The sequence below is a fragment of the Lepus europaeus genome, chromosome 17 (genome assembly GCF_033115175.1).
Source record: "Lepus europaeus isolate LE1 chromosome 17, mLepTim1.pri, whole genome shotgun sequence".
Classification (NCBI taxonomy): Eukaryota; Metazoa; Chordata; class Mammalia; order Lagomorpha; family Leporidae; genus Lepus; species Lepus europaeus.
This window is the reverse complement of record NC_084843.1, coordinates 49,612,097-49,638,863: the sequence shown is the minus strand read 5'-3', so window position 1 is coordinate 49,638,863 and position 26,767 is coordinate 49,612,097. Positions and strand designations below refer to the sequence as shown.

General features: G+C 43.0%; 1 protein-coding gene across 5 annotated transcripts in view; it reads left to right on the top strand.

The window, feature by feature from the left end:
- FAM13C (family with sequence similarity 13 member C) overlaps nt 1–26,767 on the top strand; it is a 121,440-nt gene that overhangs the window by 51,445 nt on the left and 43,228 nt on the right. For all 5 annotated transcript variants that reach the window (XM_062214244.1, XM_062214243.1, XM_062214242.1 and 2 more), the window contains one exon: nt 15,004–15,067. In XM_062214244.1, coding sequence (XP_062070228.1) covers nt 15,004–15,067 — 64 coding nt within the window. The remainder of the gene's footprint in view (nt 1–15,003; nt 15,068–26,767) is intronic.

The following is a 26,767-nucleotide window of genomic DNA, read 5'->3' as shown; positions in this document are numbered from 1 at the left end:
TCCCTGATGGTTGGTGACATTGAGCATTTCTATGTTGGTCATTTGTGTTTGTTCTTCTGAGAATTGTCTGTTCATGTCCTTTGCCCATTTCTTAACTGGATTAGTGGTTTTTTGGTTGTTGAGGTTTCTGAGTTTCTGAAATATTCATGACTTGAATTCTTTGTCACAAGCAGCTTGCAAATATTTTCTCCCGTTCTGTCAGATGCCTGTTCATCATAATGATTTCTTTGTTGTACAGAAGATTCCAAGTTTAGTTCAGGCACTAATTATTTGAAGTAGGCCCCAAAGAAGGAAAATAGACAAGAATGTGTTCTGACTACACAATATTTATATTTAATAGTATACTTTTTAGACATGGGACCAGTTAGTTGAATAATAGAGTAGTAGATGAATCATCACAATTTTGGTGAGTTCATCGACGACTAAAATGAACCAAAGTAAATTTCTATAACAAGCATTCTAATATATAATCTCTAAAAGGAACACATTTTTACAAGTTTTGGTGTCATTATAGCCTTATGGCCCCAGTACTTGGATCCGTGCACCCAAGTAAGAGACCCAAAAGAAGTTCCTGGCTTTGGACTGCCCTAACTCCAGCATGTGTGGCCATCTGAGGAGTGAACCAGCAGATGGAAGATCTCTCTTTGTCTCTCCCTCTTCTTTTCTCTGTAACTCTGCCTTTCAAATAAATAAAAAATCATAGTTATAAGAGAGCAAAGAGAAAAGTTTGTCCTTAATATCTGAATGTTATGAAAATTTTCTAGCTTAACTTCAAGTAGATTTGAGAGGCATTTCAGTAATGATTATAGGAGAAAATAAATCTAATTTAGAACTTTGACCAGCTCATTATGTGTTCATGTTTCCAGGGTTCATAGAATGAAGCTGTTCCTTTCTTACTTCTTCTTCTCACAGAGGCAATGGCTACTCCCATACTTCTGTTGCAGTATTTGTCAATAAGTTTATTCCTCTTCATGATTTACATTAAATACTATATATACACAGATTATACATAGTGACACACACAACCTGCACCACCCATCTCCTCTCATTTATTTAAATAGCTGTGTAACTTTTTTGTCCCACTTAATGTTTGGTTTCTTTCCATATAATAGAAAATATTATGTATCACACGTAATAGCTGGGATATGCTCCATTGTGTGGATACACCATCATTTATCTAATTGCAAAGTATTTGGTATTTTGTTATTTCTAGAATTTATATTTGTAGATATTGCTTTAAGTGGAAAATATTTATTTATTTATTCGAAAGTCAAAGTTACACAGAGAGAAGAAGAGAGAGAGAGAGGTCTTTCATCTGCTGGTTCACTCCCCAATTGGTGGCAACAGCCAGAGCTGCACTAATCCAAAGCCAGGAGCTAGGAGCTTCTTCTGAGTCTCTCACACAGGTGCAGGGGCCCAAGGACTTGGGCCATCTTCTACTACTTTCCCAGGCCATAGCAGAGAGCTGGATCAGAAGTAGAACAACCGAGACTCGAACCGGTGCCCATATGGGATGCCGGCACTGCAGGCAGTGGCTATATCCACTATGCCACAGTGGCAGCTCCGTGGCAAATTTTATAAATATTTTTGTACATCTATTATAGTTTTGTTGGTTTTTCTTAAGGTTCAAAGATGTCTGGACACAGAATTTGAAATAATTAGCTTAAATGAGGTTTATGATATAATTGTTTCATGGAAGAAGATTGAAATGTAATGAAGAATTGAGAGCCTTGAGAGAATTAGATAGTCATGCAGCTGGATTTCTGTAAGTGTTGGAGTATTAGCAATGTGACTCTGGCTGGAACATTTGAGCAGCTCAGTCCAATCAATCCCTTCCTTCTTCATTGGTTTATGCACTAGTTGTTTCTGTTTCATCCACTAGTCTTTATGGATCTCTAATTCAGTTTGTGCTAAGGGGCAGAGTGCTTCTGGCTCTAACATTCCGAGAGAATATTGCTAAGTCATGCTGATGATGGAACAATTCTTTGTTGTGTGGGATTGGCCCATGCATAGCAGGGATTCTGGCATCTGGCTCCAGCCCACAGAATGCCAGTAGACATTCCCAGCTTCTGAGATAGTCACAAAGAGCCCCCAAATTTTTGATCTTCTGTATATCACGACCTTGTAAGAAATGCCAGTCTGTGTGATTGGTATATCACTATCAACCGTGTTTTATGTGAAATTTTATTAACATGGGCACACATTCATGATGTGTTCATATGTGGGAAAACTGACAACTATATAACTATTACACTGTGATCCTATTTTTGCTTACTATGTATTTATGTACAGAAAAGATAGAAATCAATATTTTATTGGTGACAACTTTTTGGACGGATGATTGTGGGCAACATAAAAAATATGTGTGCTTTTGTTTTCCAAAATTGAACCCCTATTAAATTTGTAATGGGGGAAGTGAATTTATAAGTACAAGAAAATATTAGTACATATGGTTTCTCTGGCATTACTTATTAACTGTCTTACTTTGGAGCATATAGGAATATTAGGAGATAATGAATTTATATTTTGTTCTTGTTAACTAAGAGAAGCCTAATAGTAATTTTCAATGATACCTGTGGCTTTTATGGTTTGGGTTAGTTGGTATCAGAAAGGAAATACTAAAGATCATTTTGTATAGCGTATGATGATAATCAAAATCAGAATTTGTGTCCTAGCTGCGTCTTTCCTTGAATAATTGACTCTGGATGAAAGCAGTTTCTCCTTAGACCGCTGAGCTGTGCCAAGCTTCTCAGGCGTGCAGTAGCACTGAATCCTTAGAGCACCCTATGACCTCGCAGATAAAAAAAACAAAGGAAATACCAAGGCTCATTCAAATGAGGTGGGGTCCAAGAGGAGGAAGATTCAGAGGGAGTGGAAGCAGAAGTAAGCCAGATGTTAGAGGCTTCCCGGACAATGCCTTGAATGTAGCACCAACACAAAATAATTTGACCACACCCAGCCTATTGAATAAATCCAAACACATATAATAGAGCCCCTGGGAAGGGCCTAGAAAATGTGTCCAAGATACTGCCCCATAGAGAGGGAGGGCCTTGGAGGTAGTCAGACTTGAATGCTAACTCTAGCCTTGCTACTTCCTTGGACAAATTCCCTAACCTCTTTGGGCTTTAGTTTGTTCAGGATTGCAGTGGAAATGAAAATACCTACTTTGCAGAGCTCCTGTTACGAGGATTACACGAGACAGCACATGTCCAGCTTTGTTTCAGGACAGGTCCCACTGCAGGTGCTCACTAAGTGCGTATCTCTGGTTCTCCTACAGGTCCCCATCCAGCTGCACAGGAGCCACTGCCCACACAGCCCTCGTTCTCTTCTCCCCTCCATTCATCAAGTTCCAACCTTGAGTCAAACTTGTTCCCAGATTCTCCTGCACTTTGCTCTCTTTCTGACAACCAGTTTGATTTCTGCAGTTGGAATATGTTCAACTGGATTAGGCACATTGTTAACCTCAAAGTTCTTTGATTTATATCTTCAAATAGGAAATATGCCACTTTTCTTACAGTTCTTTTAAATGTATGAAATTAGCGCCATACTGAACTCACTAGTTTAGTAGTGTAGTAATATTTCTTTTTACTGATGTTTTTTTAAAAATTTACTTACTTGAAAGGCAGAGTTAGAGGGGGAGACAGAAAGAGATCTTCCATCCACTGGTTCATTCTACAAATGTCTGTAATGTCCAGGACTGGGCAAGGTTGAAGCCGGGAGCCAGGAGCCTCTTCTGGGTCTCCCACCTAGGGGGCAGGGGCCCAAGGACTTCTGCTTTCCCAGACACTTTGGAAGGGAGCTAGATTGGAAGTGGTGCAGCCGGGACTTGAACCGGCACTCATGTGGGATGCTGCTGTTGCATGCTGTGGTTTAACCCTTTACACTAGAATGCTGGATCCTTTATTGACGCTTTTAAAAAATCTTATTTCAGTGGCTGACAGAGGGAGAGAGGCCCAGAGATTTTCAGTCTCACGGTTCACCCCTCAAATATCTGCAACAGTCAGGCTGGGCCAGGCTGAAGTCGGGGGCCTGAAACTCCATCCAAGTGTGGGTGGCACGGACTTAACAACTTGTGTCTCTGACACTAACTTAGCCTTAATATGGGCAATGAATTCATTAATTTTTAGTCCATGTTCTTGTCTCTTGCAGAGATAGCAATAGTAAGTGGAGACTGCTATTGTGCGCAAATAGAAACAAAGCTTATTGGGCATTGGGGGAATAAACGTACATTCATGCTGGAGTGTGGGAAAAATATGCAACATGAGTGGTCCAAGGAGTTGCCCCTAAACTAGGGAGGAAAAAAAATCTGAAAATGGTACTTGGGATTAGGAAGGTCTGAAAATAGGAGGATGGGAGAGTGGAAAAGCTTCATCTAAGCACCCAAAAGATGGGTACAGTACCCTTAAGTCAGATCCAAGGTGGGGAGAGAATGGTCTCCTACCTTCCACCTCTTTTTACCTCATATGTGCCTTGCTCCCAGGTGTGACAGATGCATGATGGGAAGGTGGGTGTTTCGATTGACAAGTCTGAGGATACATCAGGTGTCCGGGGGGTGGGGTGCTGTGGCCTGTGATTTCTGGCTCCTCAGCCCTAACTAGCTGCCTGCCTATCCCATATCACCCTTACCCCTCAGACCAGCAGTAACCTAGGTACCCTTCATCTCATGCCAAGGGTGCAGCATCAGGGACAAGAAGGGGCTGGAGCATGGTGAACTTCAGAGAATGGGTAAAAGAAAAGTCAAGAAAATTGTTCACAGCCAGACTGCATAGGGCCTGGGTGCCAGGTTGTGGATTTTGGATTTTGTCTAAGTCCAGAGGGAAGCCAGTGGAGCCTATAAAGAGGAGGATAATGTGCTCAGAAGTGCGTCTTCGAAGACCACTCCGGGTACTGTGTGTTGTGCTCAGGAAGACATCTGGGAAACTAATCAATCATCCATGTGGGAGGTGGTGGTTGGAGGTCAGGGAGAAGGAAGTGGGCATGTGAAGGACAGAGACATATGACTCTCTCCTTTCAAGAAAGAAAACCTTTAAAAGGGACAGGTAGCTCGTTTAACACGTACTAATGTCCCTTCAAATCTCCTGTGCGTTTTCTTAAAGTTCTTTTGTTCCGCCGGCGCTGTGGCTCAATAGGCTAATCCTCCACCTTGCGGCTCCAGCACACCAGGTTCTAGTCCCGGTCGGGGCGCCGGATTCTGTCCCGGTTGCCCCTCTTCCAGGCCAGCTCTCTGCTGTGGCCAGGGAGTGCAGTAGAGGATGGCCCAAGTGCTTGGGCCCTGCACCCCATGGGAGACCAGGAGAAGCACCTGGCTCCTGCCATTGGATCAGCGTGGTGCGCCGGCCGCAAGCGCGCTGGCCGCGATGGCCACTGGAGGGTGAACCAACGGCAAAGGAAGACCTTTCTCTCTGTCTCTCTCTCACTGTCCACTCTGCCTGTCCAAAAAAAAAAAAAAAGTTCTTTTGTTCCTAGAGCTATCCTGATTCGTACTTGAAAAGAGAGTCAGAAACCTGAGTATGTTGCAATATCACTGTTCCCTGTGCAGCGTGTTTTCATAACTATTCATCTAATTTTCACTGTCATTCAAATTGTACCCTCCCACTGCCCAGTCATTTGTGATGGCCTGGACCTTTCACCCTGTCTGCCCTGAAAGCAGTCTTCACCTGTGTGATTGGTTTTTCTCTTTCTCTGACTTTAAGCTCCAGAAACACAGGAATTGTTTCTGCTTTGCCCCATTGTTCACTGTCTTAATTTAGATTTCCTCCTAGAAGCAGAGCCTGGGAGAAGGACTTGGGTATAAGGAGGTGGTCCTAGGACACGGGAAACAAGGAAGGAGGGAGAGTCAACAGTAGGTATCTGCCTTAGCAGGTTGAACTTCTGAGAAATTGTTTTAGAAAGGACCTCACTTTTCCCTTTGAATGTTGGGCTACAACAATGTCACACACACTCTCCTCTCTGTTGGTTGCAGACTGGCCCCAGGGGAGTTAATTCTGCCACACTTCCAGGCTGAGAGAATGAGCTGTGCTTGGCAAAAATTTTGAGGCAGAAAAGTAAAGAGAGGTGACAGGTGCTTGAGGTGAGACAATGCAAGTGGGTACAACTGCACAAAGACCTGAAGCATCAGTGCCAACCCAGAAGCATTAGGGTCTCCTGAGCTGAGCAGTGGCACAGGAGCAGGTGTCTGACAATTCCTTACTAACATATGCAATGGATGAGGTTTTTCAAGTAAAGTGTTTTGTATCCTACTCAGCAAGCCAGTTGTTGCTCTCATTAGCACTGCCACTAACCTGTTATTAGGGGCTGTGCTATATCATTCAGTCCCTACAAATAAACCTGTTGAATCCCGTGTCCTCAATATCCCATCCCTAACCGTGAACTTTACTGGGCCACTACATGTTTTAAACCACACCCATGACTACTCTGCCTTCGTCCCTCCTCCTGTCCTGAGGCTGGCCTGGTGGGCCTGACTCACACGGCTCAGCCATTGTCCAGGCACTTGTGTGGCCCTGGCTTCTGGCATCTGTTCCTACAGAGTGAGGAGTAGTGCCTCTTCACGGCCAGCTGGGCTGCCTCTTAGCTACTTTCTCATCGTGTCTCCCCGGGTATAGCCTTTCACCTTCTGGGAATGTGTCCCCTGGGAGGCCAGACCAGAAACACTAGGTGACTCCACCACTCAGGAAGTCCCCAACCTGTGCTCTTTCATCACCAGTCTCCTCCAAAGCTACCTCACCTGGACCTTTAAGATGATGTTTCCCAATTAGGAATCTCTTGGCATGCTTGTGGACCGCACATCACCATTTGATTCCTCTGGACATTCTGATCTGTAGGTCTTGACTGAGGCCTGGGAATCTGTTTTGATAATACTGGTTGATTCTGATCTTGAAAGCAGTGGGAGGTGGGGATGAGGTGGGGCATGGGTCCCAGCTACTTGAAGGGTAGGCCATGGGGGATCCACATTATGCTTCTAGCCAGGGCGGCCTTGTTCCCTCTGGAGGAGTTCATTGACCTGGACAAATGGATGTGTGAACTGAAAACTCAGTTCACGGAACGTCTGTTGATTCTAGTTATTTTGTTGTCACTTTTCCATGCCTTGGTTTCTTTACCTTTGAAGTTTAGCTGCCCAGTATTGGACTTCAGTCCTTTAGCACATAATTTTGATAAGAACCAATTAGAGAATGTGTTCAATGAGGCTTCGGCTGCCTAGTGCAAGGAATTTTATGTTTATGGATATTGAGGCGTGTTATTGTTGCTAATAATACTCCTGGAATTTATTTGAGTCTTGTCTGTGTCTGCATATAGACCTATTGTTTGTATATAAAGAATGTTTTGCTCAGAGACTTGTCCTCTTGGGATATACCTTTTGTTTTCAAATGAATTTCAGGAAACAGCAGTCATACAGCCAGCCAGCCAGCAGCCATCCGGGTATACATTAGCTGTAGCCCAAGTGGTTCTTTCTAATCCAGAGGCTCACTTTAAGGCAGGGAAATATCTCGAATTCTTATTGTCCTATCTGGGATAGGCACTGTTCGGCTCTGAGGCTCTGAGTCTATGTGAAGCACTCAGAAGAATGTGTTCAATGCTCTCCTTTACTCTTTCTGCCTGTGTTTTCTCAATGGTGGATCAGAAGGGCACTTGTTCATCACTTTAGTAGATCTCTCTGGGGAGAAGCATATTTCCTTATGGGAATGAGAATCATTTCATCTTGATGCATGCTCCAGGTAGAAGAGGAAGCATGAATAATATTGCAGCCCTTGTATACACTCGGATATATATGTGGATAGGCAGCTGCCCTTAACCATGGCATGAACATTAATTAAGAAACCTACTGTGTGTGTCGTATGTCAGTATTGGCCCTAGAGATAAAATGTTAACAAGTCTCAGGCAGACCGTGTCCCATAGAGCTTACTATTACAAGAGATGATCAATTGTACAAATGCAGAGATGATGGCAGTCTACATAGCAGAAGTGAAGATAAGATACAGCAAGAACATTTAGAAGGGAGACGTGATTGGAGGCTACCGGTATCTAAAGGATGAGTGAGTTAATTAGGAAAGACAGTGGAGAGGGAAGAGCATTATGGGCAAATGGGGCCACCTATTTCAAGGCCTACACTGAAAAATAGCATAGGACACCACAGAACAAGAAATGCCAACACAGCCAGAACTCAGAATGACACAAGGGGAGGTGGATGCGTGATAAATCCTGCAGGATGTCAGAGAGGCTTCCAGACTGCTGGTCTTTAAATCCAGTCTACAGAAGATGGCGACAAGATCTTGTGTGGGCAAGTTGGGGAGGGAGACTGGGTGCATGCTGTTTTTTATCTAACCAGTCCAGATGAGAGATGGTAGTGCTTGGCCTTAGATGGTAAGAGGGGGAGATGAACAGGAAGGCACAGGTACAAAAGTTACTTGGCGTGAGAAATTGAAGAACTTGTGATAAGTTGGCTATTGGGCTTGTGGGAGAGGAAAGTGTAAGATCACGCTCAGATAGCTCTCAGGTATCTTTCTGGAGCTGTTGGGTAGATGGGGACGCTTTTCACTGAGAAAGAGAATACTTTCCTCTGCTAATTTGAGATTAATTAATTAATTGAGAGTAATTGTTGATGTAAACTAAAATGCTAAGCTATAATAGTGCATTTTACCAATTATCACATCCTGTTGTGGTTTGATACTTGAGCCAACAAAAGCATCTTCATGCTAACTTGGCTTTGCTGTGTTGAGTTCCTCTAGATTTGTGGGAGAAGTCCATTGCAAGCTGACAGCAAAGGCTGACTCAGCACATGCTTTTTAGGTTCTGTCAAAGTGGGGACATCATCAGGTTTTAGGCAAGTCGCACTGCGGTGGGCTATTGAAAGCTTTGCTGTCACAGGATCCAGGGGGAAGCACTTTTAATATCAGTACACAGTTAAGTTTTGCATTTCTCTATGGAGAAGTCATTTTATTATTATTATTATTATTATTATTATTATTTTAATTACAGTGGTGGTGATGGTAATGGCAAGTGGTGGCAGGAGCAATGGTTGTATACTAGCTGTGTGCTGGTCATATTAGCAGTGGTAGCAACAGGCATAGGTTGTGATGGTGGCATTGGTGGCATCTGGAGATATCATACTCTGATCACTGCTGAAGACGGTAATTGGTCTCTGAGGTGGACAGGTTGAATTTCCCATTTCCTGGGCCTAGGATAGAGGGCAAGTTGACATTTCGCTTGGCAGAGGACTCTGGCTTTTTTTTTTTCCCATTTATTAAACTTTTATTTAATGAATACAAATTTCCAAGGTACAGCTTATGGGTTACAATGGCTTCCCCCCTCCCATAACTTCCCTCCCACCCACAACCCTCCCCTTTCCCGCTCCCTCTCCTCTTCCATTCACATCAAGATTAATTTTCAGTTCTCTTTATATACAGAAGATCAGTTTAGTATATATTAGGTAAAGATTTCAACAGTTTGCCCCCATATAGCAACACAAAATGAAAAAAATACTGTTGGAATACTAGTTATAGCATTAAATAACAGTGTACAGCACATTAAAGACAGAGATCCTACATAATATTCTTTTTAAATTAATTAATTTTCTATGCCATTTCCAATTTAACACCAGGTTTTTTTTTTTCATTTCCAATTCTCTCTATATACAGAAGATCAATTCAGTATATAATTAGTAAAGATTTTTTTCTTTTTTGACAGGCAGAATGGACAGTGAGAGAGACAGACAGAGAGAAAGGTCTTCCTTTACTGTTGGTTCACCCTCCAATGGCCGCTGTGGCCGGCGCGCTGTGGCTGGTGCACTGCGCTAATCCAAAGCCAGGAGCCAGGTGCTTCTCCTGGTCTCCCATGCGGATGCAGGACCCAAGGACTTGGGCCATCCTCCACTCCCAGGCCATAGCAGAGAGCTGGACTGGAAGAGGAGCAACCGAGACAGAATCTGGTGCCCTGACCGCAACTAGAACCCGGTGTGCCAGCGCCGCAGGCGGAGGATTAGCCTATTGAGCCATGGCATTGGCCAGGACTCTGGCTTTTTAATCTTTGCCCCTGACAAGCAAACATTTGATAGGGATGTGCTGGTCACTGTCCAGTTCTTGGGTGCTGGGAGGGAGGAGGTTGGAGGGAGTGTTCCGGTGTGACCCAGTTTCTCTGTGCAACTACTTCATGAAGTTACCTTTAAAGGTCTTTTCAAAAAGGGAATTTGGGACAGCTAGCTACTGTTCCAGTTCTCTTTTCATTGCTGAACTTCTCCAGTGAGAAGCTTCCGTTTCTCTTCCTCTTCGGCCATGACCTTTAACTTGTTCAATCTGGTGGCCTTTTCCTTCTCCACTTTCATTCTCATTGTTTCTGGGTGACTTTGATACTTTCCAGCAGTGTGGGATTGGGCAGTTCTCCTGCATGCCCCATTCTGCTCCCCTTGCTTTCTTCTTATCCATAATACTTAACACCTGGTGTACCACAGCTCATCACTGGTCCATTTCTTTATGTTTTCTCCCCTTCCTGGAGAATTCAAGTGTGCAGGAGTAGACTTTGTTTTATCTACTGCTTTATTCCAAATGCCTGCACTAACACCTGGTGCACAGTTGACTCTTAATACATATTTGTTGAATGATTGGATTAAGTTACTTAACTGACTTGTTTTCTTATTGGATGTAATAATGATAATCTCATGCTTTTCTTAAAAATTAAATGAAATAATGTGAGTAAACTGCCTGGTAATCCTGCCTGGCATAGTAAGAGCTGGTGAACTGATAGGAGTAGAATCTTCTCTACACTATTTTGATTATTTAAAAAAAAATTTTTTTTTTGCCAGGCAGAGTTAGACAGTGAGAGAGAGAGAGAGTTATAGACAGAGAGAGAGAGAGAGAGAGAGAGAGAGAGAAAGGTCTTCCTTCCGTTGGTTCACCCCTCAAATGGCCGCTATGGCCAGTGCGCTGTGCAGCTTTGAAGCCAGGAGACAGGTGCTTCCTCCTGGTCTCCCATGCGGGTGCAGGGGCCCAAGGACTTGGGCCATCCTCCACTGCCTTCCCGGGCCACAGCAGAGAGCTGGACTGGAAGAGGAGCAACCAGGACAGAATCCGGCGCCGTGACTAGGACTAGAACCCCGGTGTGCCGGTGCCGCAGGCGGAGGATTAGCCTAGTGAGCCGTGGCGCCGGCCTTCTCTACGCTATTCTAATAACTTCTTCCTGTTTGGTATTTCAAGTGTTCATTTGATTTTGCCTCTTATCCCCTTAGTGATACTTCTACATTTCCTTAACAACTCATGTTTCCAGAAACATGCATAGTGGTTCTCATTGCTTCATTATGTCAGCTTATTTATTAAAAGGCCTAATCTACTACTATTAATAATAATAATAAAATATACTCCACTAGTTATCACCATTACATAAAAATTCTACTGTAGGATTTTCATACAGGCAGTCCCCAGCTTAATAATGGTTTCACATAGAATTTTTCTATAATAGGATGGCACTAAAGTGATACGTACTCAGGAGACACTACTTCAAACTTTGAATTTTGAACTCTTCCTGCACTAGGGATATGCAGTATGGGGCTATCTTTCAATGCTGTGTAGCAGCAGTGAGCTGCAGCACCCAGTCAGCCATGAGATACATGGGTAATCACCAGATAGCCTGCAGTGTATACTGTGTTGCTAAATTGTTTAGTAGGTCAAGTGTACTAAATGCATGCTCAGCTTAGCATACTTCCAACTTAGGATGGGTTATTGGGATGTAACTCTATGGTAAATCACGGAGCATCTGCATATGAGTATAGGATTTATGTGTTAGTTGGCTTTCACATTATATATTAGTCTATGAGGTAGCTGTGATTATCATTTTTACTTTATTATTTTTTAATATTTATTGGAGAGGCAGAAAGAGAAATCTTCCATCTACCGGTTTACTCTCCAGATTCCTGCAACAGCCAGTACTCAGCCATGCCAAAGCTGGGAGCCCAGATCTCAGAGTAGCTCTCCCACAGGGTAGCAGGGACTCAAGTACTTGACTTCGACCCTAGTCACTCTGATACGGGATGTGGGCTCTCCAAGGGGCAAGTTAATAGGTATGCTAAACACCCACCCCCATCTTCACTCTAATGATGAGAAGCGGGGGTTAGTATATTGACTAAGAGTACTTATCTGGTAAGTAACAAATCAAGAAGTTATTTTGGGTCTTATTTCTTCTGGATCTTTTTTTTTTTTTTTTTTTTGACAGGCAGAGTGGACAGTGAGAGAGAGAGAGAGAGAAAGGTCTTCCTTTTGCCGTTGGTTCACCCTCCAACGGCCGTCGTGGTAGTGCGCTGCGGCCGGCGCACCGCACTGTTCCAATGGCAGGAGCCAGGTGCTTCTCCTGGTCTCCCATGGGGTGCAGGGCCCAAGCACTTGGGCCATCCTCCACTGCACTCCCTGGCCACAGCAGAGAGCTGGGCTGGAAGAGGGGCAACCGGGACAGGATCGGTGCCCCGACCGGGACTAGAACCCGGTGTGCCGGCGCCGCAAGGCGGAGGATTAGCCTAGTGATCCGCGGCGCCGGCGCTTCTGGATCTTTATCTAATCCACCACATAGGAAAGAGCTGCTTCATCATTTCTGAAGTTGTGAAATCGCTGTGGAGGGCTAAGGGGGTTGATGAACTCAGGATGGGTATATTGGCAGTTGTCTTCCTCTCTGTTTCCCCAAAACTAGAGCTGTCTTTGCCTGAGCTTATGGTTGGGAGCCTTGGTCTGTTACTCAGAAGAGGGAAAAACTGGTTTGCGCAGGTACAAAAGGCAGTCTGAATTTGACCATTTTCTTAATTTTCTTGTTTTACCATCTCCTAATTTTTCTCATTATAAGTAAGTTATTGGAACAGGTAGCAACACCTGTGGTCTAAAAGAACTTTTCATTCTTAAGAGCATTTTGAAGAAGTTAGGCTTGTGGCATTTCTAAATTCACACTGCTGAATGCATTATGACAGTCTGAAATCATTAATCTTGTTGAACATTCAGAGGACATAGGAATATACTTTCTTCATTTCAACTGAGACAATAATAGCTATAAATAACGATGTCCCCAAATAAATCTTGTTATGAATGGCTTGACACTTACTAAATCTCTTATTCATTGAGATAGCTTTCATTTTCATAAGGATAATGACTATAATATGTTTATATTATAAAAGCATATGACTGCTGCAGAAAAAACTTGAATGCTATGTAACAAATGCCATTGGAGTACAGAATTTGAAAAATCATAATTTGGACCTAATCATCTTCCAGTAATGATGTGTGAGTGTGTATGTTGTTTCAAACTTAGGGAAAATTGATTCAGAATACTTATGCCTTGTTTTACAGCCATATTTCTTGGGAACTTTGTCATGACAAAACCCAGCTGTATCCATTAGCATTTCATCAATACAGCAAAATACCTGAGAAAACTAACTTTATAAAGGGAAAGATTTATTTATGTCCATTTCACAGGTTGAGGTCCACAGTCAAGGCACTCTGTTGGTTTGGCTTCTGATGGGGGTGGGATTGAAGGAGAGTGGAGTTCAGAAGAGTAGGGATCCAGTGGTGAGTCAGGAAGCAAAAACAGGTACTGGGCCCCACACAGACCTCATGACAAGCTCTCTCTCAGGAACTCCCTTCCAGTGGCATATCCACAGTGCCCTAAAGGTCCCTCACTAGGCCCTGCCTTTGGGATTAAGTGTCTAAGCTCTTCTGGTCGTTAACTTATGCATCCATGTAAGGTTAACTTCAGCTTCAACATTAGCTGACAGGCATTAGATTTCTGGTTACATTGTCTTGATTCAACTGTGATAGGGTTTAAATGTCTGAGTTTGGGAGCCAAATCTGGTTCACACCATAGCACCAGCTTTACAGATAGCCCAGCGACGATTAGAACGTTTGTTGTTTAAGAGACAGGGTGAAATTTCCTTTTTTTCTTTTTTTTTTTAGCAGATAGAAATATACTTAATTTTTTTCTTTTTTTAAGATTTATTTATTTGTTTGAAAGTCAGAGTTACACAAAGAGAGGAGAAGCAGAAAGAGAGAGGGAGGGAGAGAGAGAGAGAGAGAGAGAGAGAGGTCTTCCATCCGATTGTCCACTCCCCAATTGGCTGCAGTAGCCAGAGCTGCGCCAATCCAAAGCCAGGAGCCAGGAACTTCTTCCAGGTCTCCCACGTGGGCACAGGGGCCCAAGGACTTGGGCCATCTTCTGCTTTCCAAGCCTTAGCAGAGAGCTGGATCAGAAGTGGAGCAGCCAGGTCTCGAACCAGCGCCCAGATGGGATGCTGGCACTTCAGGCCAGGGCATTAACCTGCTGCACCACAGCGTTGGCCCCAATAAGGTGAAATTTCTACCAGCCAAATTCTGTGGACAAATAGTATCTTTCTATAAAAACTATATAAGATCCTGTGTATTAAAAAAATGAGGAATATATATATATTTATATAATTTGTACTAGGTACTGAGGATTTAGCAATGCAGAAAATGGGCATAACCCATGCTTTTTTGGAGCTTACATTATAGTGTGGCAATGCAAATGAGCAGGCGTAGTTTCAAATTGTAAGAAGCATTAGGAAGGAAGTAGGCACAGAGTGTGCTGGTGACTGAGGGAAGCTGCTTCTGGTAGGGAGGTCGGGAGGGCCTGCTTGGGGAGGGGACACGTGAGCCGAGCTGATGCTACCTGTGCTGAGACGAGATGGTGGTTTGCAGGTCTTCTGGGAGAGAATAGTCCCCTTGGGTCCGGGGACAGCAAGTGTGCTTACACAAGAAACAAGAACTGTGTGCTCAAGAAGCAGAAGGGAAGGTGGCTGGCGTGTGATGGGCAACGGTGAAGGTGAGACCAGACAGTCTGGTCACTGTCACACCAAACACTGTCATTGTCTCAAGCCACTGTCAAAAGCCTGGATTTGATTTCATGGACAGTGAAACACTACTAAGGGTTTTTAACAGAGGTATGGCTACATCTAGAGCTGCCAGCTTCAAAGGTCCAGAGTTGAAAAGTTTCTTTTAAATGGAAATAATTTTCCTTTGTATTTTATAGAATAGACCAGAAGACTTCTGTCTGGCCAAAGGATGCTTTTGAAACTCAGCAGGACTTAAATGAGGTAGGTGCAATCATTACTGATTGTATGAACATGAATTAGCCAATCATGAAATGTATTATTCTGTTCCTAGGGGTTGTGTTTAATTAAAACTTCAATCATTATTTCTTTTGAGTTGAAGATGTGGTTCTTGGGCTTGGTAGTATTTTTCCTTCGTTCTGTTGTAAACACATTTAAAATAGTATTTTTGAGAGTACTTACCATGTTTTGGACCTAACCCAAGTCAAGGAGTCATCTCATTATACTCTTTTTTTTTTTTTTTTTTTACTTTGGTTTACGATTTTGTAACCATGGCTCAGACAGTTAACATTTGTAAATTTTTCTCTTTATTTTATTTGCCTCTCTCTCTCTCTCTGTATGTATTGTTCCTAATGGCTTTTGCAGTCTCGTACTTAATCCTGCTTACTGTATATCCACTGAGCATAATACAGTTTAATGTTTGCAATGGGATCTTCTTGATGTGCTTTGAGACATGAAGCCATATTTTCCAACCCAAATGATTTCCCACTAAACTGGACATCTCCATGTTAGCTTGTTGTAGATATTCTTTGAAATATGTAATTTAATTTTCCTGTTGGAAATCAATATAATACAATTAGGGTACCTGTTATTATGAGTGCCTTGGCTTAAGACATGGGTTTGGAGTGCACTGTCTGTCTGGTTTGTCTTGCCCTTATTAAATTAAGGAGCGGTGGGTGGTATGTGCTATGTCTGATTAGGATCATAGCAAAGAAAATGAAAAGCTTTCATACTCAGATGCCTGGAAGAGACAGCGAGAGATTTCAGGCGAACTGTTTATTTTGAAGTGTTACTGACATTGTGAAGATGCCTGTGGCTTCTTCCCCTACCCTGAAAGATACTTAACGAAATTCAGGTGTCTTTCTCACTCTCTCTTCCTTGAAGTTGGCAGATAGGAACAGTCAAAAGTTAAGCCAAAGTAAATAGCTGAAGTTGAGGAAAAGATCCTAAAGAGGAGAGCAAAGGACACTGTTACGTTGGTGCATGTGCCTGGAGACAGCCTTCAGTTTCTGCAATCCAGGGAGAAAGAGGAGTGAACACTGGTCTAGCTAGTAGCTGTGCTGCCCCTTGGGAGGCCCACATCCTACGTCAAAGTGCCTGGGCGTCAGTCCTGGCTCTGCTCCTGATTCCAGCTTCCTGCTGATGCGCACCTTGCGAGGTAGTAGTAATGTTTCAAGTGCCTGGGTCCCTGCTCCTGTGTGGGAGACTTGAGATTCCTGGCTCTTGGCTTGAGGCCTAACCAGGGGTCACTGAGGGCTTTGGGGAAGTGAATCAGTAGATGGGAAAACACTCTCCCCCCAACCTCATCCCCCCCTCGCTACGTCACTTGGGTAATTTTTTAAATGAAAAAAAAAAAAAATTTAAATAGGCAAGAGCCAGAATCAATGAATGCAGCTGTCTACCCCGACAGGAACAAGCAGAACGCCAGTTGTAAAGAAGCAATGGTTTGTTTTGACATGGGTGACTGGAAAAATGCAGTGATTATAAGAGTCAACTCATGATAGCTTTCAAGTATTTGGGAGACATTGTGATTTTCAAACTGGGAGCCTAGGAGAATACTTAGATCACTTGAGCATTTCCAGATCACAGTGGTGAGGAGCGCAATTTGCAAATCTGCTTTTGTGTGCTCCTGTACTATGTTGTATCTGCAAATGGCAGGAAATGTGCCAGCGCAGTGCTCTGGGATTACGTGGGCACAGAGTGCTAAATGGAGACACGCATGGAAAAGAGCAGGCAGCGACATGTTTTCAGTGAGCCACCCAGCATAGGTGGCACTGAGACCCGGGCTGGCTGAACAGAGCGACTGTGTATACAGTGGTCTTGTTCTAGTCACCGGGATCAACTGTATATGCAGACTCTCATTCTTTCAAGTTTTTTCTCCTGTGACCCAAATTTGGGAGACCAGAAAAGACCTTAGAAAAACTTGAAGGCTGGCCGGCACCGCGGCTCAATAGGCTAATCCTCTGCCTGCGGCGCCGGCACAGCAGGTTCTAGTCCTGGTCGGGGCACCAGATTCTGTCCCAGTTGCTCCTCTTCCAGTCCAGCTCTCTGCTATAGCCCGGGAGTGCAGTGGAGGATGGCCCAAGTCCTTGGGCCCCTGCACCCGCATGGGAGACCAGGAGAAGCACCTGGCTCCTGGCTTCGGATCAGCACAGTGCGCCAGCCGCGGCGGCCATTGGAGGGTGAACTAACGTAAAGGAAGACTTTTCTGTCTCTCTCTCACTGTCCACTCTGCCTGTCAATTAAAAAAAAGAAAGAAAGAAAGAAAGAAAGAAAGAAGAAAAACTTGAAGGGAGTAACATCAGTGGGGCAGAGGCCATGAAGGGGAGGGCTGATATGTTCACATTTAAAGAGGAAGATGTCCTGTAGGGTGGGGATCTATTTAAAGATTTATTTATTTGAAAGAGTTACAGAAAAAGAGAAGGAGAAGGAGAGATAGACAGACCCAGAGCGGTATCTTCCGACTGCTGGTTCATTCCCCAGATGGTTGCAGTGGCCAGGGCTGGGCCAGGCCAAAGCCATGAACTTCATTAGGGTCTCCCACATGGGTGCAGGAGCTTAGACATTTAGGCTATCTGCCACTGCTTTTCCAATGCCATTAGTAGGGAACAGGATCAGATATGGAGCAGTCTGGACACGAACTGGAACCCATATGGGATGCTGGCATGACACACGGCAGCTTTACCTGCTATGCTACAATGCCAGCCCCTGGAAAAATTCTTTTTTTTTTTTTTTAAACAGGCAGAGTTAGACAGTGAGAGAGACAGACAGAGAGAAAGGTCTTCTTTCCATTGGTTCACCCCCAAAATGGCCGCTACAGCCAAAGCCAATAGCCAGGTGCTTCTCCTGGTCTCCCATGGGGTGCAGGGCCCAAGCACTTGGGCCATCCTCCACTGCACTCCCAGGCCACAGCAGAGAGCTGGAGTGGAAGAGGAGCAACCGGGACAGAATCCAGCACCCCAACCGGGACTAGAACCTGGAGTACCGGCACCACAGGTGGAGGATTAGCTTAGTGAGCCGCAGTGCCAGCCATGGAAAAATTCTTTAAAATAAAGTGTGTAACAAAAACAGCATCTAGAAAAAGAAAAAAAAAAAAAAAAAACCCAAAAAAAACCATACACAGCATCCCAGATGCCTCTTTGCATTCCATTGAATCAATATTGCCCTCATAAGGATTCCTACTATTCAGACAGAGATTTGTTTTGTTGGGTCTTTCACATGGGTGGCAGGAACCCAACTATTTAAGCCATCACCTTCTGCCTCCCATGGTGTGCATTAGCAGGAAGCTGGAATAGAGGGTGGGGCAGGTGGTGCTGGGACTCAAATGCAGGGGTAGGTACTCAACTGTAGGGGATATGGGTGTCTTAAGCAGGGGCTTAATTGCTGTGCTAATTGCCCTCTCCCATTTTGGGAGCTTTCGATACATAGACAATATGCAGTAGGTTGTTAGTGTTAATTTGAGACAGAGAGAACTCTCACGTGCTGCTTCACTCCTCAGATATCTCTGATGGCCACGGCTGGGCAGAGGGCAGGAGCCAGAAACCCAATCCACTTCTAATCCATGTAGGTCATAGGAACCCAATTACTTGAGCCATTCCTAGTGCCTACCAGGGTCTGAATTTGCAGGAAGGTGGACTCAGGAGCCAGAGCCAGCTATTGTACTCCAATATGGGACACTAGTCTACATGCCCACCCTTTATATGTGTTCTTTTGTGACTGGTTTTCTTTGCTCAATATTATGTTTGTAAGATTTTTCTGTGTTTGGCATGTATTTGCAGTTTTTACTTGCTTTTCTGTGACCTGCTGTATGGTTATTTGTTCTAGGATCAGTTGCTTCTAGTTACACATTTTATTATTAACTCTTCTCTGGCTTTGTACATTTTTTAAAAGAATATTCATTTCCAACTGGACATTTAAGGTAGAACTTTTTGTTATGTTAGCTCTGTTTGTTGCTCTTTGTTCCTGTATTTATTTATACCCTCCCACCCTACCACATGGGAGACCCAGGTGGAATTCTTTGCTTCTGGCTTTGGCTGGGCCCAGACATGGCTGTTGTAGGCATCTGGGGAGTGAACCAGTGGATGTGAGAATGGTATCTCCCTTGCTTTAGCTCTGCTTTTCAAGAAAATGAAGAAATCTTTAGAAGTTATGTTCTTTAAAAAGAACCTATCAGTTCTATAGCTGTACTTTTTCTTCTACATCAACTCAAAGTCCAAATAAAAAATTTCCTTGACCATCGTGAGAAGCATGATCTATAAGTATTTTCCAGATGCTTCCACAAACCTAATTTAATATGTAAATAATTATGAGATGTTGCCTATGTGCCTTATACTTGCACATATTTAATATTTTCCGTTTTACTTTGTTGTTTCAACATCTTACTCCATTTGCTCTGTCACAGCTGTGTGGTGCTCAGCTCTAGTTTGGTTCCAGAGCTCACCTGATGCCCACCCCCATACCCAGCATGGTGATCCATGGTATGACACATCTGTGTATGTCATTTCTGTGTTTATTTCACATACATCCCCAGTGAGCTGAAAAACTCCCTGACTTCTTCCACCTGGCATGAACATAGATTTGCTTCCTGCCAGTGCCATCTTTCTTCTTTTGCTATTCTTAAGCTTCTAGTTTTTTGGGCTTGGGTCTCTCTCTCTCTTTTTTCCAAAGATTGATTTATTTATTTGAATGTCAGAGTTACACAGAGAGAGGAGAGAGGAGAGATAGAGGGGAGAGAGAGAGAGAGAGAGAGAGATCGATCGAGAGATCTTCCACCCGATGGTTCACTCCCCAATTTGCCGCGATGGCTGGAGCTGCACCAATCTGAAGCCAGGAGCCAGCAACTTCTTCTGGGTCTCCCACGTGAGTGCAGAGGCCCAAGGACTTGGGCCATCTTCCACTGCCTTCCCAGGCCATAGCAGAGAGCTGGATAGGAAGTGGAGAAACTGGGTCTCAAACCAGCACCCATATGGGATACCAGCGCTTCAGGCCAGGGCATTAACCCACAGCACCATAGCAGGACTTGGGTCTGTTGATAGGACTTTGGTCTATATTCCATAAGTTTCTGTTGTCTCTGGGACTGTGCTATGGAAGTAGGAGTTTGTTTTTGAAACACTGATTAAATCTCTCTTCTACTATTCACCTGATAGTTCTGAAAGAGATTAGATTTTATTTGTTGGGTGCCTCTGATTTCTGATTGGTAAATCTTCTATACTTGAGATCTATCAATGTCTCATCTATCTTAATCTGTGATCTTAGTTACTCCCATATTTCCATATAATTGCTAAGGCTTAAACAGAGCAGAAAAGTCTTTGTAAGATGAAATGATGGAAAATGATTATTTCACTCTCTACACCTGTGTAGATCCCATTGTTAGCTTAATTTCCAGTTACAGAAAATAATAGATGTATATATTTAAAAAAAAAAACACAGTAGCTCTGCCCTTCCCTAATCAATCATGCCATATTGGGCCCCTGAACCACTTTATTTTCAAATGATTTATTTGAGTGACACAAACAGGGAAAGAGCACTCCTTTCTACTGTTCTATCTGTCAAATACCTGCAGTGGCCCGGGATAGTCTGCAGGCTGTATCCAGAAGCTGGTAGTCCAGTCCAGTGTCCCTACTGGGTTACAGGACCCCAGTTACTTGAGCCATCACCACTGCTTCCCAGAGTCCACGTTAGCAAGCAGCTGGAGTCGGGAGGAGCTGGAGTGAATGTCCCAACCTGCATGTTATCTGCTAGGCCAAATGCTCTTCTCCTCAAACCACTTTTTTTTTTTTTTTTTGACTCCCAGTCTGTGTAACATGGATGACACTAACTTCTTTTACATCTTTGTAAGATTGGAGAAGGAAGCTTGAAATGGGTTAGTTCTAGAGTCATTTTAGTTTTAGTACTCATTGATACTTTTTTTCATTTTTCCTAGTGCTTTCAGGACTTAATGATATGTCTCCATCCGGGAAGGGAGAAGGCAATAGTCCTAGTGTTTCCAGGTGTAAATCCTTCTCACAGTCAATTGTCTAAAGGCCTGGCTTGGATAGAAAAGAGTGCTGTAAAAGTGACGTGTGCACTATGTATTTACTTATCTTAAGAATGACAAGAGAGAGAAGGCTAAACTATGATAAGTAAAGGATTGGATGTGGTTGATCTGAAATGAGCTCTGGGTCAATGTGGGCATTTCTCTGTGCCATTTTACTTGCCCAAACTAACTCTCAGATCATTATCATAAAGCAGTAAATGGGAACCAGTGCTGTGGCATAGTAGGCTGAGCCTCCACCTGCAACACTGGCAGCTGCCCTGGCTTCAGATTGGCTCACATACAGCCATTGCATACATTTGGGGAGTGAACCAGCAGGTGGAAGACTTTTCTCTGTCTCTCCCTCTCTCAAATAAATGAATAAAATCTTTAAAAAAAAAGGAAATTGTCTCTTCCAAAATTTCTAACCTCTGTGCCCTGTGCTCACTAAAAACTGACTTATTTCTTATGGGATAGATACAATGAAGGTATTTTTGGCTTAACTTTTGGATAAAGCAAATATCATCTGAATAAGAGATTGCTTCTATGTCACTTTTTATGTAGGATTTGCCTCTGAAATAAAGATCCTAGCAGTGAGTTCAGGCTTCGACCAAATGGCCCTGAAAGAGGAACTGGTGTTTGGTGCCCTTATTTCCCTCCACTTTGAAGCTTACTGGCTATGTACAACTGCTGGCATGGACTGACTAGAACTTAAACCAGTTTAAAAATATGAAGGGAAAAATGCTTGCCATCGTTTATTAGGTTTACCCAAGAGAGATGTCTGCAGAGGGAAGCACACACTTCTTCGAATCAGTCTTTTGTCCAAGCAATACACCCTACTATTTTGGTTTATTAAGGATTTCATTGACTTAAGAGGTCACTGGCAGAAATACTTCCAGGCAGATATACTGACTTTTGTGTCTTCCAGAATCAAACTGTAGAGACAGTTATTTGTCTTGCTGTCTATGGTTTCCACTACTTCAAGAAGCCTAAGTGAGAATCTTATTGCTCTTAAGAACACAAATGAATTGAAAACTTTAATACACTTAAGAGGACTGAGTAATTTCACTTTCGGGGTACAGTGGAAAAGATGAAAGGGATGAGGTTTATATTTAGCAAGGTTGAGATCCTGGAAGTTTATAGCAAAATACAGAAATGACCCACCATAGTGGTATTGAAGCTGAAAAGGTCAAGGAATTATGGGACTAGATGCTAGCATGGTCATCAGCCTGGACAAGGTAACTGAATATGGAAGCAAAGACTGAAGAAAAGGAAGAAGCCAACCTATATGGAAGTTGCTAATTTATAGACATTCAGGTCATGGAATGGGAAAGGATGGCGTTATCTTTCATAGGGGGAAAGACAGTAATGGATGCAGCTGAGGATCAAAAGGTTCATGGTAATAATGCTTCCCTCCCACCTTGATTGCATTTTCTAACTCTGATGTGGTGAGTAGGAAAAATAATGGTTTGTTGGAGGTGAAGAAAAGTTAACGTAGTCATAATGGCTGTACAATTTTACCTGGTAGCCAATAATATCCAATGTATCTGAAAGACTTAGGTACAAATTCCCTGAAACCTTACTGTTTTCCTTTTTGAGTGCTTCAAGAAAGAAGATGATAGTGTCTTTTTAAAAGGAAGATGATCAGTGCAACTTTATTCTTTAAAAAAAAAAAAGAGTGAAACAGAGATCTTGCATCTGTTGGTTCACTACCCAGCTGGTCAGAACACCCAACGCAGGACCTGGTCAAAGCTGGGAGCCCAGAACTCCATCTAAGTCTCCCACATTAGTGGCAAGGACTCAAGTACTTGAGCCATCATCCGCTGCTTCCCAGGCATGTCAGCAGGGAGCTGGATTGGAAGTGGAGTGGCTAAGCCTGCAACCTGTGTGCTGTGGGATGTGAGCATCTCAAGTGGTGGCTTAACTCACTGCACCACAATGCTTGCCCAAGTGCAACTCTATTCTCATGACTGTATGAGTCGTCGTTGAGTTTATGGAATAACACCTAAACAAACAGGTGTTAGTTGGTTCATCAGACATTCCAGAAATGCGTTAGCTTCTTATGGCTACTTTGAAGTATAGTTTTGACTTCATCAAAAAGAGTAGTTGGGAGATTTCCAGATTTGTGTGTGACATCTTTAGTTTTATTGTTTGGTGAAGAGCCAGAGTAAGAGAAGATGTCCAGAATGATACTGGCAGGATAGGCATTTAGCCTAGTAGTTAAGATGAGTGTATGCCATGCAGAGTGCCCGGACTTGATAGCCAGTGCTGATTCTGGGAGGCGGTGGTGATTGCTCAAGTAATTGGGTTCTTAACACCCACACTGGAGACCTAGGGTTACATTCCTAGCTCCTGGCTTGACCCAGCCCAGCCCCTGCTGTTGTGGGTGTTTGAGGAGTGAACAAATAGATGAGCAATCTCTCTCCCACTCTCTCTGCCTCTCCAATAAAATTTTTGAAATATTTAATTCAGTCTTGTGCTGTGCTATATATTCTGATTGAAGAAGAGTAGAAATCAGGACAAATAGAGTTTGAAACTTCGAGAATGGATCTGTGCCATAAGAAACAAACATAATAAATTATTAGACTCCAACAAATGTTCAGTGATGACCTATCAATATCAAGAAATTTAACCATGGATCAATAATCTTAGTTGTTACTCTACAAAGGGGAAATCTGTTTGTTTTGGAGTGTGAGGAGTTCATATAGTCGCCTAACATAAATATAAAAAGTTAATCTTTTCTTGACATGCTGTTACCCTTATTTCTTGTATTATAGTCATAATTGCTCAACATAATAGATATCATTGGCCTTTAAGCCTAGAAATAATTCTTTAATATTTTAATTTTAATAAAAGTAGACAATTTGCAGTGTCCTTTTTGAACCTACATGTATATATGTCTGTGTCTTCATATGAAAAACTCAATTGTCTCTTTATCACAATCTATAGTTTATCATGTAGGTATTTTTACCTCAAGCTATATCAGGCCACAGGTGGTACAAACTTTTTTGTTTGATATACATTTAATTTTTAATTAATTTAATTTAATTTTGAAAAAGTGATATCAAGAGCTTTTTTTTTTTCAGGTCTTTGGCACTCCTAATTTGATTGAATGGTATTATTTCTGTAAAAATGGGGCAACTGAAATTTTCTATTACAATGAAAACTCAATCCTTAAGGTTTAGGCTCTGGGTCGGGATTGATTGAGGGATTTTGTTTTATAAAGTGTGTGGAATTCTGAACATGTGACTGAAAATCAATTCAAGTTGGCTTTAATAACAGGATTTTATTGACATACACCTGAAAGTTTAGGATCAGGATAAACTGTATGCATGACTAGACACCTGGATTAAAAACTCATCATGGTGACCCATCTCTTTCCATCCTTTGTATCTGGTTTTGATATATTGGCTTCGTTTAAGGATCTGCCCCTAGAAACCCAGTACCAATTAGTTTTCAATTACTTCTGTAACAAATAATCAAAAACAGGCTGGCTTCAAGCGACTACTTATTAGCTAGTTATGTAGGCCAGAAATTCAGGTGTTGTGAACTGTGTTCTGTGCTCAGGGTCTCACAAAACTGAAATCAAGGCATTGGCTGGGATGCACTGTGTCTGGAGGTTTGGGGCAAGATTCCACATTGAGTTCAGATTGTTGTCTCAAGTTGGCTCCTTGTGCTTGTAGGATTGTGGTCTCTGCTGCCTTGCTGTTGTCAGCTAGGGTTAACTGTCAGCTTCTAAAGACTGCGGTGGTCCTCTTCATGCGATCCCCTTCTTGTTGTAGCTGGGCCAGCTGTCACACACAGATTCCTTCTTGTGCCTTACATCTCTCCAATGTTGTCTTCTCTTTCCCATTGGAAGAAACTCTCTGCTTTAAAAGGCTCATCTGATTGGATCAGGTCCATTCAGATCGCTTACCTTTGGTCAGCTGACTTAGCACTTTAATTACATCTGTAAAAACTCTTCATTAACATCGTACAGGTTACTGTTTGATGTAATAAGCATAGTATGGGATTCTTGTGGGTTGTCATTAAGATTTTGCCTGCATAATGGATTAAGCGTCTGTCTCTACTTCTTTCCAGCTCTGAAAAGCCCCATAACTGTGCCACATTTATCTCGTCAGGTCGTGTCCATTCCTAACCAATCATATGATCTTGGAATTCACAATAAGCTACTTGGCTAGACATGAGCTGTATTTCCCATTTTTGACCTGAAGGTTCTTTGCTTAGAGGAGAGGACGGGTCACTGGGCCCAGAGTTGCATAATTCTGGTCTCTGGAAGCATGACCTCCAGGGTAATTTTTCTCTATGCTGGACCACTGCATGATACCATGTGGCATTTTTCTGATATAGTTTTCTGAGTTGAAATAATGTGACTTTGTCTGCTCCCAAGGTTTCTTTCTCAGGTGGAATGGTTTATTATGAATCATTTAATTTAAACCAAATTTTGTTGTCAATAGCATCCTGTAGCCAACTTGATCATGGTAAGAATCCTAGTTCTCATTCCCAGTGGGAGAACTTACACAGCAAAGAAACTCTGCATGCTTCCAGGCCTGGTCTCTTCTGCCATGTCTGACAAAGGCTTCCACTGAGCCTGGCTTCTTGTTTCCAGGGAAACCAGGTGTGCAATCCTGAGTGGTTTTGACAGAAAATGTGGCAGCTGTGCCAGCAGGTGCCCACGTTCTTCTTTGTCCAGAAATTCATGTGGCAAACCATCAGGAGTGTTGGGCTGAGCAGAGGCTCAGTGGCAAGACCCAACTGACCCACTTGTGTTTGCCTCCTGCCTGTCCGCCTGCCCCTGCCTGCCTCCCTCCACTGACCTCCATGCCCTCAGCCTCTATCGGCTCTGGCACAACATCCCGATCTTTTGTCTTCCTGCTCACTCACTCCTTTGTTCCCTGCCATGCTACTAACGGCCTGCTCTCTCTGGGAAAGCGTTCAGGTGCTGTGTCCAGCTCTGTGGATCCCAGAGGGAGCCTGTTCTGTTGCTTTCACAAACACTTTATCATTAAAGGATGAGCAGAAGAATAGTGAACGCCATGCATGTTCATAAAGCCAACATCTATGAACAGCTCCTTAATTTATAGATCTTAAAATTTAATTTTGTGGTAAAATGATGGGGAGAAATTTAGTTTGCTTGCCCACATGCTCTCACTTGGCAAAATATAAACTTGACAGCATTGATGTTACTGTACCTCCCCTCCTCTCCCGCCCCTCCCCACCACCATTTCCAGTGTAAGTTTTTAAAAGATATTAGTGCTGGTCCCATGACCAATTTTGCCTTGGAGCTGTGACCTTTAGGATTATGATTTTTTTCTAAGAAACAACTCATTCTTTCAGTAATATTTCTTAAGAAGCAAATGTGTACCTAGTTCTGGGTTTGTTATAGGGCTGGAGTGTGGGAACTTCAGGAAAGAAATGAACTTTCTTACCCCCATTTTCCAGAGAAAGTTCTGGAACATAGGGGCACACACTGATTCTGGACTTACTGTCCCACAGTGTGACCTTCTAGTGTTGGTACCTTTTATCCTTTGTAGGATATTGTCGGCTTTCTTAGAGCTACAAAACAAGCATTAAGTCAGCAAAAAGCCAAATTTTCTTGATTCCTAACAAAAGGTTAATATTTGAAGAGATGGCTAAGGCTTTCCAAAGTGACTTGGTGCCTTTAAAGCTAT